At 37.0% G+C, this 12,117-nt stretch overlaps 2 protein-coding genes across 14 annotated transcripts in view; both read right to left on the bottom strand.

Annotated features, from left to right (window-relative positions):
* The window catches only part of LOC134840218 (androglobin-like), a 606,395-nt gene that overhangs the window by 301,714 nt on the left and 292,564 nt on the right, over positions 1-12,117 (bottom strand). The gene's annotated exons all lie outside the window — the stretch shown is intronic.
* Positions 47-12,117, bottom strand: part of LOC134840223 (PDZ and LIM domain protein 7-like) — a gene marked incomplete in the record, with an annotated part of 361,076 nt that continues 349,005 nt past the window's right edge. The window contains 6 exon segments of the mRNA XM_063855961.1: positions 47-783; positions 1,033-1,153; positions 1,761-1,947; positions 4,657-4,816; positions 5,094-5,160; positions 6,297-6,556. Of these exon segments, the coding sequence (XP_063712031.1) occupies positions 581-783; positions 1,033-1,153; positions 1,761-1,947; positions 4,657-4,816; positions 5,094-5,160; positions 6,297-6,556 (998 nt within the window).

The following is a 12,117-nucleotide window of genomic DNA, read 5'->3' as shown; positions in this document are numbered from 1 at the left end:
TAAAAACATGGTAGAAAAATTGTATAATTCAGAAATTGAATACTAAAATTTAGAAAACATTTGAAACCGGTTAGTTAAAGTTAAATCTCAATAATTTAATTGAGGCAAGCTTTCTGAAGTCTGAACTTATAGCAGAAATTTACAAGCAGTAAAAAATCTTTCTTAACAACCTCTTTCAATCAATCAGTTAACACACTTCTATTTATTCAGTCTTTTCCATATAACACTTCAATCAAATCCAACTAAAATGACAAAAACTCGATCAAATAAACATAAATTTTAGCGCCCAAGTCTATGTTAATCCAAAAACAAGGTGTTAGTTCTTAATTACTTAACAATCTCCACTAAATCATTTTGGGTTGCGCAGTTATCATGAACAAAATTACAAAAATGAGGTCTAGTTTGAGTAATTTGGTATAAAAAAGATTTGATGGTACCACAAAAGGGAAACCAATAAGTTTGATCATCAGTGTAAAACATCAAAAAGGCAAATATTTCTCTGAAAAAGTGTATCTAGTTTTCAGTGCAGTGATTTAGTTCTGTTCGGAGCATTCTGTGACACGAATGGTCCTTCCGAGATCTATCTGACTAAATGATGGTGTTCTCTGCAGTAGGGTTTTCCAGACTTAGAGAAGAAAGTCTCGCCCTCCAGTCGTTTCATGCAAGTGGCACACTTGAAGCATTCTGCATGCCAGTTCACGTTAAGAGCCTCTAGCCACCTGTGGCCAGCCTGGATCGGCTTCTGGCACGCCTCACACTTGCTAGTAAACATCTCGTTCCAGTCTAAAACCCAGTCAAGTAGATGCAATTAGAAGCTGCTCGAAAAAAAATTAGAGGTTTAACTTTCCTCTTTCCCTCAATTATTTTCAGCTGCCAGTAATTATTTGGTTCTCGAATCAGCAAATTGGTTCTCAAACAACAGCAGGACTAATCGAACAACTGTTTTTCATTTTATTCATTCTAGGATTTTTTGTATATCGATAAGGGTATGTTTCTAATAGAAGTGACAACCTTCGTACACAGGCCACTTACGTTCTTCACAATAGGGCATTCCCTCTTCCAAATGAAAGCCTGCATTTCCAAATGGTCGCTTGCAGTGGGTACACACAAAACACTGCGCATGCCATGTCTTCTCAATTGCGTGCAACACATCCTTTAACATAAAGATACAAACTAAATATTTTTAACACAGTGTCAAGTTTGATAGCACAAATCGCACAAAGCCTTCTCCCTAGTACAAAGGTCGAAAATTGTTCTTAGGTTTAAAGTTCGTACTTGCTATAACACTTTAATTAGTTCCTCATATAATTCGGGATTCGTTACCTGACACAGGGGACCGAGTGTTAAATGGATCGAGCAAAAGCTCTGGTAGCTCAAAATATTTGATTTTAACTCTTACGAATTTCAAATTGGCCTTCATAGAAAACCAAAAAAGCACTTGGAAACACCAAGAAAAATCAAATCATTGAGTTACTTTTTTCCAATAACATGGATTTTAACATCAATCACAGTCTGAATGATGTTTCTGGCTACTTGCCCTCAAAAACCGTTAGGTTGCGAACTCGACTTAAGATAATGTGCCTATGAATCAAACCAGCGAATCAAGTAACAATCACGCATACTATTTAGCTATTGATAGCATTGTCCGTTGATATTTCTTTCTAATTACTCAATTCCCGTCAAATTGTGCTCAAATTGATTTGTCAATTAGATGATTTCGTCTTAATTTTAGCTGAAACTGACTAGAAAGACATTCTAACCCCAACGATACGATCTCCACACTTGTAGCAGGGCGGAGCGAACATGCTGTTGTAGTGCTGCTCACACAGCAGCTGTCCAGTTGAGTCATCCTGTACGAATCCCTCATCTTGCAGATTGATGCCACACACATTACACTTGAAGCAGTCTGGGTGCCAGTTCTTGCCAACTGCAGTCACAAATGGGCCCCTGCAGAAAATCAAATTGAGACAACTTCAAGGCGATTTTCAAATTCTTAAGTGTTTAAGAAATGTTCAAGAAGAAAAGTTTAAGAAGTAAAAACTTATAACAATTGCTTTTTCTACTGAGTTTAAGAAGTAAAAGCTTAGTAAAGTTTAAGAAGTAAAAACTTATAACATAATTGCTTTTTCTAGTGAGCTTTTCCTAAAATCAACATACTTGAACTCAACTCAACCTTGTGATCTCTACTTAAGTACCAACATACGAACTGTTAATCTGAACAATACCAACTGTTGCTCTCCTGATTGACAGATAGGCAGCTTTTCTGTGCTCGTGAATCGATGCACGGAATCTCCGGCAAGGAACATGATTCATTGCTGGCCTCCAGCCACATAATTTTTCGTTGTAGTACGTAGTGCATAAAAAATGATGTTATTTGACATGTGAGCCAAGTATGAACGGACAGAACTATCATTGAAGTTCTCAGATTGAGCCATTTCTTTTTATTTCTCAAGACCTGAACATCTAGACAGTTTCAGATAAATATCAAACAAAATGAACCCCTAAAATAAAGCTACTAGCTACAAAAATACATCGAACTTGCATGTTTAGCCGCATATAGCCCTGGACCAACTGAGCATTGATTCCGAGCGGGGAAAATTAGTTGAACTTAACTTGTATCATTCTAACTGGGCCCAATTTGCGAATGCTTTCAGGCGCAACAAGACTGCTGGGATCAGTTATAGCAGAAACAGCTTGTCGGTTTATGCAATTAACTTGCACATATAAGAGGGCTTAAATAGGTTTTACCCAATTGCCAACTCGAGACAACACTACTTGTATTTAGAAAAATAGTAACTGCCAACATACAGTGACAAATATCGAAATAGCACAGAGGCAGTATCCAGCTTAAACATTTCAAATGTTCAACTATTTGGAAGAGGAATTATAAATAGCTGATATACACCTTCAAGTCGTACAACCATTTACAACTGACCAAGCGTCCGCAGTAGGCTCTTATTTTCATAAACTTTAAACTTACAGAAACTTCCTAGAACCTTTTTACAGGATTCATGTAAGTGGTTCTTTCTGGTGTATTAGATTAAACAAATGAGCGACCGATTTGAAGCACTACCGCCACAAAACTTCCAATGACATCAAGGGTTACAAAGTTAAAGTGCCATTTTAATGTCACGTATTTGTCAAGGCGTAGATAGAGGTCACTAATCAAATAAGACCATAAATTTGGATACCAAAATTCACATTAGAAAAAAATTGAAGGAGAATCCTAAGTGGCATATTCTATTTTACGTGATGCAGTTTACGTGAAAAAAGGACCAGTCTGGACCATTCCTCGCTGAACGAAAAAACAATTGCATTTTATTGCAAACATCAAAATATCTAATAAACCATAGATGGCCGGTTGCTGTGTATGTAGAACAGCATGTTCCGAGCACATTAAAAAAAACTATAATTTTTTAAAAAATGTTTTCTTTAATTTATTATCTTTTTTTTGGGCGATGATAATAATAAATCACTCGACCCATTTCGATGATTATTTGTGGTGCCTGATTTTGCGAGAAAAGTAAAAAAAAAACGAAAAAAACCTTACCCGAATATAGAGTTCCTTCTCATTTTTCTAATGGTCGGAACAACCAGGATAGCCGGTTACTTTGCAAGTAACACGGAATGTTCCGACCATGATCTAAGAAATAAATTTCAAGTAGTGTATTTCATCTTAAAAGGATCTGAACGAAAAACTAAACTTGGGAATATTCGACAATCATAGAAAAAAGAAGTCAGACAGAAAAAAAATTAAAATCGGTAAATTTTTTTTTATTTTCGAGAATTTCGATTCTTGAAATGGCGCATCCTAATCCTAAAACTAATTTTACTCGAGTAAAACTAAGTTTTCACGGCTGAAATTCATCCTAAAAAAGCTCACGTACGACTGCTCGCTCGCTTTATTCGCTCGAATTTAGAATAAAAAACGAAAAGATTTAAGCCTGCTTTTCTCGATACTGGGACAACTTTGTGAAAATTTTTACGTCGTTAGAATTACGACTGAAAAGGCTTTGATGATATATCATTGGACCCATTCAATTGAATCTTTGTGGTACCTGATTTGGCATGGAAAACATAAAAGGAACAAGGATAGCCGGTAGAATTATACAAATGCGTAAAAAATTAGTCAGCTAGGCATAAAAGATAAATAAATAAATCAAAAAATGAATGAATTTTCAAAAAGAAATTATATTTTTGCACTCAAAATTTCCAATAATTTCTGAAATTTTTTTTTTGCCAGAAATGCGCTAAATGAAGCTTCGAAAGCGGCTAAAATTAACTTTTTTAGCCTAAATTGCTTAGTTTCATACTTTACATAGAACAAACGTTACTCGATCACTTTACTCGCTCGAAATTTGACTGAAACGAAGTTTTTCTCGACACTCGAAAAACTTTTTGAAAACTTTTTAAATGTCGTTCGAATCACGACTAAAAGGCTTTAATATGATGTATTACTCGCCCTATCCCGATGATTAGTTGTGGTACCTGAATATGCGTGAAAAACTAAAACTAAAATGAATACAAGTTCCTCGCCAACTTCAATGGTCGGAATAAAAACTTGAATACATCCGAATACAACGTTCCTCCCCATTTTCAATGGTCGGAACAAATACATAAAAACATGGATTATCAGGGCAAAAAAGGGGCAGTAACCTTATAACACCTTGGCATGCTTCGCACGAGGGGTTCCTCGCAGCGGTGCCATCATTGCCCGCTGGTGTCGAGGTAGGAGCTGCACTCGCTTCTGGTCGTTTCCAGTCCCGCACAGAAGCAGGCACCGTAGGAGCTTGTCTGGGAATAGCGGGTATTGCACCTAACACAAAAAAAAACTAATGGATTGCCAATGCTGTAATACGGATATTTTAATGAGGTATTCTACTGTATGTCTCACTGATTTTCGGCACATTCAATACATCGTACATCAACGCTATTGAAATTTTAACCTGACGTTCTATGTACTGCCTCATTTTTGATAAAACTCTCGCAATTCGATAAATAATAGAAAATAGATTACCTCTGAACACGAAATATTTTCCACGAAAAAGTCTCAGATTAACTGACAGTGAATGCTCAAAAGACAAGAAACTTACTTTGTACACTTTGTCGAGCTGTGTTGACATTCGGCTGGCCTCGGCTCATGTCACGATTCGCCACGAACTAAACATAAATTCCAAATAAAATAATCCGCTGGACCTTTCATTAGGCCGGTATAAATTTCCGAAGCATTATTTATTGTTTACCGTCATTCAGCAGAAAAACATAAGTTCACAGCTTTTCAATGTCGGCTTTATAATATTTGACGGCTGTTGAACACGAAAGACAATCTTCGTGCAATTGATCGTCAAGCGAAGCCATTAGATTGCAAATCGGAACACTATAACCCAAATATATTTGCTTTTCATACTTATTCTGGTAAAATCAGTGGTTGGAGCAAAAAAAATAGAAACCTCTAAGCTTACCCTTGCACAAATGGGCTCTGGAGAGATTTTCCTCCCACATGCTCCGAACAATTTACAATCAAATTGTGTCGTATTGGAAGAAGGCATTGGTACCATTGTAACTATTTGGTAGACTAATTCTTTTTTTTAAAGAATCTGTTCACTTTATGATAGCCAACTGACAGTTGGAAAAGAGTAATGAACGCAAGTGAACAGAAAAAAACCTTGACTTTGTTGAAAAAAAACCTCAACTTTCGAATTTCAAAGAAAAAAAATAGATGCCCTTTAAGCTCTTTGAACTTCTAGAACAATTTAACATCGGCGCTTTTTTGATAAGATTAGCCCATCTAGAGAAAACTGTATCAATAGGTAAAGTTTTTATTCCGCTGGAAATCTTAAAATTAAATTCCACGTTCGAAACCAGAAATTGTTGACGTTTTTTGCGCTATTTCCACGTTCGTTTTTGGAGAGTGCTATTAACGGAACTTTCAGCAGATAAATTTCAATTGAACTCAGTAAGTGCATTAAATCCTAAGTGCATTCATAAATGCATTAATATGTATGAATGCATGCACATATGTAGTTATTGGAGCATTTGAAGACTTTTTCCTGAAAAAAATCCCCCAAACCTATATAAGAGTCATTACTACGTTCATTACTCTTAATTAGTCTGAATACGTTGCTAGTTTGATTAAATTTTGACAGCATTGCAAAAGTTTTTTCAGCAATGAAAATCAAATATTTGGGAGGGGTGTTAGAAAAAGCCCACATTCCTAAATGCAAAATCCGAAAAAATTACCAAGATAGACCTAAAACTTCGTCAAACTAGCTTCGATACTTTGGAGAGTAACTAACTGAGTTCGGTTGCGGCGGCTTCGGAGTCGGCTGCCATTTTGCCGAAGGCTGTGAACTAATCTCACTCACAGGTCCACCTGAGCTATTGACGCTGAATTTGGTCGAAAAGGGCTGCTGGGCTGATGCCACGTGAATATTGTTATCCATTTTATTAAAGGCTCCCGCTCTGTTTGGAGGTTGTTGCGGCAAATACGAGGGTCTACTATTCTGTCGCTGCATTTGGTTAGCAGGCGTGTTTTTGTCATTGTAGTGCGCAGGAGCTGAAACGAAAATATTAGTATTTAATATTGTGATAGCTGAAAACTGTGTATGATTAATGATTATATTACCCCAAATAGAACACCTCTACGAAGACTAATGGGTTATCGCCTATTTGCCAGCCAACAATTTCTAAGAGGTATTCGAATCATAATTATAGTAAGTTATAACTCTCCTTCTGTATGCACAAAAAAGAAAATACATACATTTTTTAAACGCAAACCCTTAACAACAGGGGCGGATTTAGGGGAGGGGGGGGGGGGGGGGGGCGGGGGCAGACGCCCTTCACTCAGGGATTCGACCCCGTTCCGACCCAAAGGGTCCCCCCTTTGATACTTTTTAAGAAATCCATTTTTGGCCAACCGACCCTAAAAATTTTCAAAAGGCGCCTTTGGCGCCAATATATACTAACTTTGAGGAGCAGCGCGCGCCAAAAAAACGCGATTTTTGGTCAAAATTTTTCAAAAAGTGCTCAAACACGGCTTTTTTCAAAAATTTGCCTACGGCGCAGAAAATTTTGCCAAAATAGGGGCAAAACAGTGCTTTGGGAGAGCTCGAAAAATCAATTTGGTCGACCTAAAAAAAGTTCAAAATTTAAGAAAATTTTATTTTTTGAAAATCCGCCCCCCTTGAGAAAATCCTAGATCCGCCCCTGCTTAACAATATTTGGTTTTTTCCAGTATAGCCCCAGCATAGCTTTTTCGAGAATAGCCAAAGCATAATTAAAAAGACCCATAGGTACCCATTGTTTTGTACCCATAGCCCCAGCATAGCTTTTTCGAGTATAGCCAAAGCATAATTAAAAAGACCCATTGTTTTGTAGTTTTACGAGGGGGGTGGGAAACTGGAAAAGAGCCCCAATTTTCAAAACAATCAAATAATGTTAACAAATTTTTAATTTGTAAAATTTTGCAGGTGGGGGGTAAAAGGAAAAAGCCGACACATATTTGAAAATTGTTTAAGAACTAAACCACATCAGTCACATTTATTTCATGGAAATCAGCTTATAAACTAATCTTCCTTTAGCGCACGTGTTAATCCATATCATTTTCCGCAACAACTCAGCAACTAATAGCAGCTCACTCAGCCACCTATTATAATAACAACCAAGTTCTAATTAACAAAGGGATACCAACAGACCCGCTAACTGTGATCGGTCGGAAGTATGTTGACGGAGGAGGACAAAGAGACTTTTGGCACTAAGCCCATGCACGAGGTGCAGGCTAGCAAACCGATCCCATGTATGGTCCCATGGGACAAGGTTGGTACTTTTGTGCAGTTAAACGTACAAATGTCCTTAAGACGGTTTCTTTTCTCACTAAAACGGTTTTTCCTTTCCTCAAAAGATCCATCCTTCTGTTTTTACTAGATTCTAATTTCCAGGCGTTCCTCAAAAGATCCATCCTTATGTTTTTACCAGATTCTAGTTTCCAGGCGTTCCTCAAAAGATCCATCCTTATGTTTTTACCAGATTCTAGTTTCCAGGCGTTCGAGATATCCGAACCTCGAAAAAATAGCGAAAAGGATATACGGTTTTTCCTTGTTTAGAGACAAAAATTTTGACACAGGATTAACAATTATTCTTCTTTCAAGTCTGATCCTTCTTTAAGAGGCTTACTCTCATTTTAATGTCTGTTTTCTGGCCCTGTTCCCATTAAAATAATTTTTGTGATATTCGATTAAATAAATATTAAAAATCTCTTTCGCTGCTTCAAATTGTAATTAAAACGTGTCAGCCGGAACAAATGATCAATAATATTTCTTTCATGTGCACTGGCTCATAAACAATTTTAAGACAGTTAAATTGTAGTTGTACGAGGGGAAAAAATCCTTTTCTAAGTTTCCAACCACTTTATCTCAATGAAATAAATGCAACAATTGATTCAGATGAAGGAGCGCCTGTTCGTGCCAAATGTGTTCAAGCCCTCCTACTTGAAGAACTGTGAGCAACACTCGAGAATGCACTGCAAGTTTGCAGCTGATAAGAGTTCGATGTGGCTGAAGTTGACAGATGACAACCGCACGGCCACCCACGTCAAACAGCCACATGCCATCAAGAATGGAGGACACCCCAATGAGAAAGGGTACATGGTTCTTTCTTCTACCGTTTCCACTATGATTTTACCAAAAGAAGCACTGGTTCTTTTCCATTCCACTCACCCCTATTTCAAGTTTTCTGGTTTTTTTTTAGTTGTTTCACAGGTTGTTGTCTTAATACGTAATGTTACGATGTAAAGAATGAAGAATATGTGTTCACAACGTTCACAAAATTTAGCTTGTTCACCATGCAAAATTTCATAGCATTATAGTAGTAGTAGTAGTAATAGTAGTAGGATAGGCTTCTGGGTAGACCCACGGGTGTGAACCCTCACTGTGATCACTTTAAATGAGGTTTCCAGCTAGATTGCATTGTCGGCAGAGGCAGAGGATGCTCCAAGTGCACAGGACTAGTTCGTTGTACTGCGTTTCCACGTAATTCCAATATACTCGTGTTAGATTTTGTTTCAGATTTGTTGCGTCGCTAAAGTCAACATTTTTTGAGAAAATATCATACGGCAAAGCTGCTCTTTTCCAGAAATTTTCATCACTTTTGCATAATCGATATTTTGGCACTTCGAACTCGTTGTTATTTCCTTGTCAGGCTGTTTGATTCGTGTTCCAACTTACATATTGAGCCGCTGCTATATCGTAATTACCGCAGTTAACACTCCAGAAGAGCAATATGTCGAGCAACTCCATATATATGGACACTGGCAGTAGATAAGCTGTTTTGAAATTTTGTGACACATGAATAATTGTAACCATATATCCAAGACATTGCTCTCGATTGCACTGTTTCAATGATTTTCAACTCTGACTTGTTATAATATACCGCTTGTGAGCCATAAGTTAAAATGGGAACTACATACCGAATGTAACAATTGACTTTTGCTCTGACGGTTGTTTTGGATGAAACATTTCTTTTCATAAAAAATAAGCGAGTTTGTCGCCTTCGTTATGTCCAGGGTTGGGGAGGTTATTTAAGAAAACATTCCGCATTTAACTGTTTTTTAGATTCAATATCGTTCCGCTGGGGTGGGGGGGGGGGGGGGGGTAATGATCGGAGCTTTAGTGCTGAATTTTTTCAGCTCCGGATTTTTGGTTTTTTTCGGAACTCCAAACTTCAATGCTATGGAAAAGAAACTAAATGGAAAAGAGCCAAAATTGTGGTCAAAAATTCCCATTGGTTTTTAAATTTTGTAAGCATGGTAAATACCCCATTACAAATAAATTCGGCTTTCAATACAAATGCGTGTTTGTATGACTTAAACTCTATCTCTTTGTTATAAGTTCGAAAATTACCGGTGGGAGAAAGTTGCACAAAAACGTTTTTTTATAGCGCGGGAGGGTTCAAGTTTAATAGGCGTTTGTCACAATTTTGGATCAATTCTGATAAATATTCTAGTAAAATCGAAACAAAAAAATCTCTGAAACAAAAAAAAATTGCAGTTCATTTCCAGTTCTCCCCCTTCAAAACTTGAATAAAAATTGGTGAATTGAGAGTTCTGATATCATCTGATATTTCATCAAACAAAACGTTTTTGTCTGCTTTTTTAAAGTTTTTTGCCACATAAAATCACAGAGATATGAATCCAACTCGGTTTGTACAAGCACCTGTTATTGGATCCACAGAAATTATGCAGTGTTTCAGTTCGACGCTCATAACCACATTTGTCGATAGCATTGAATTTTAGGATTTCTATTCGTCCGAAATAATTTTACAGCCTGCAACAATGCTACTTTTTTTAAAAGTGGATGAGCAAATCTTTTGTCCAAGTTTCCAGCGCATATAAAAAACAAATCTCCAGTTTCCCTGCAAATACCCCCAAAGAGCGGCTCTCTGACCGGTCTGTCTCTCTTATACTTTCTTTTTACAAAACGAATCTCATCAATTTTGACGGTTTTGCTTCTTCCACTAATTTTTTTGGATTCTCAAGAAGAAACTATGCATAAAATTCTCGAACAAAATTATTCCAGTCGACAGTCGTTGTATCGCCAATTCCAAGTTCCTTTTCACAAAACTTCATTGATCTTCGCGATCCGAATTAATTAATTTCATCTCGTGTCCACAGTCACAGTATCTTGTTTTGCAAAATTTTTTCTGTTTTGAAGAAATTCAAGAGTAATTTCTTTGGTAAAACACACTTTATACAGCTCGATAAAATTCAATTATCAAGTTTTTTTAAATGCATTTCTGGTAATTTCAGTATAATTTCAAGGGTTTTTGGTGTAAAGTTTCGATGAATTTTGTGTCAGCTTTCTAACTCCGTATTGTTGGAACTGTATCACTTTAAAATTTGGTTTGAATTAATTTCAAAAATTGATTTACAAAAAAATCAGCAAAAGCGGCACTGGAAAAGAGCCAAATTTGCATAACATTTTACGGTTTTTTTTCTATTTTCTCCCCACATTTGAATTTCAACTTTGAAACTATTTAAAGTGTCTTATGCGAGGAAGTATGAAGTTTGGCATGGTGAACAGACTAACTATTTTGAACCAATTGTTCTTGTTATCTTACTTCGCAACATCACTCATAAAAAAGATCTGAGGAAATAGAAACTTTGAAATATGAGGGGAGGAGGAAGTGGAAAAAACCCATTTTTTTTTTACTTAAAACCCACTTTTTTGCGTTGAAAAAATTGCTTTTTTTGATTTGTAGCGCTCACAAACGGAACATTTTGGTCTGTCGGGGATTTAGGGAGGGAGGGACGCCCTTTGAACTATTTTGAGATATCCAATTTTGGCTGACTGACCTTAGAAGTTAACTAAAGGCGGCGCCAATCTATACTAATTTTGAGGGGGGGGGGGGGGGGGGCGCCGAAAAAAATGCGAAACGCGATTTTTTTGGCCGAAAATTTCCAAAATGTGCCTAAAACGCCTTTTTTCAAAAATTTCCATGCGGCGCAGAAAATTTGGTCAAATTATGGTCTTAATAGTGATTGGGGAGAGCTCGGACAATCAGTTTGGTTGACCTATGAAAAAAAGGTCGACCAAAATATTCAATTTTTTTTGAAAATCCGCCCCCTCTCGAGAAATTCCTAGATCCGCGCCTGATTTTGGGTATAAAGTATCCCGTTGTGGTCCAACAATCCCCCCCCCCCTCCCACCCCCCCAAAAAAATAGAAGAGAAAATGTCTTAATGTAATGAAAATTCATATGATGAACAAACTATTGTGAATTGTGAACAGATTTCCCTTCATACCTTACGTCGTAGCAATGATGGGGCGGGGAGTGGAAAAGAGCTTTGTACATATTCTAGAAGTGTGTTTTCCTGACAATGAAGTAGTGCAGAGCATATGCTCATAACAGTTATACGGTGCACACCTTCCATTGATGATTAATGACGATGTTTAAATGGTTATCAAAATATAAATTCATAAAAGGGCCAGTGCTTTCTTGCTTCACTGACTCTTAAAACTAAGAGAGCAGTCTATTTATGGATATTAAAATGGATTACAAACAAACTACTTGATACTCATTGGAACTAGTTGGTGTTTTCCAGTTTCCCGCCCCCCTCATAAAA

Source organism: Symsagittifera roscoffensis, chromosome 2 (genome assembly GCF_963678635.1).
Source record: "Symsagittifera roscoffensis chromosome 2, txSymRosc1.1, whole genome shotgun sequence".
NCBI classification, from domain to species: domain Eukaryota; kingdom Metazoa; phylum Xenacoelomorpha; order Acoela; family Convolutidae; genus Symsagittifera; species Symsagittifera roscoffensis.
This window is presented reverse-complemented; position numbering and strand designations above follow the sequence as displayed.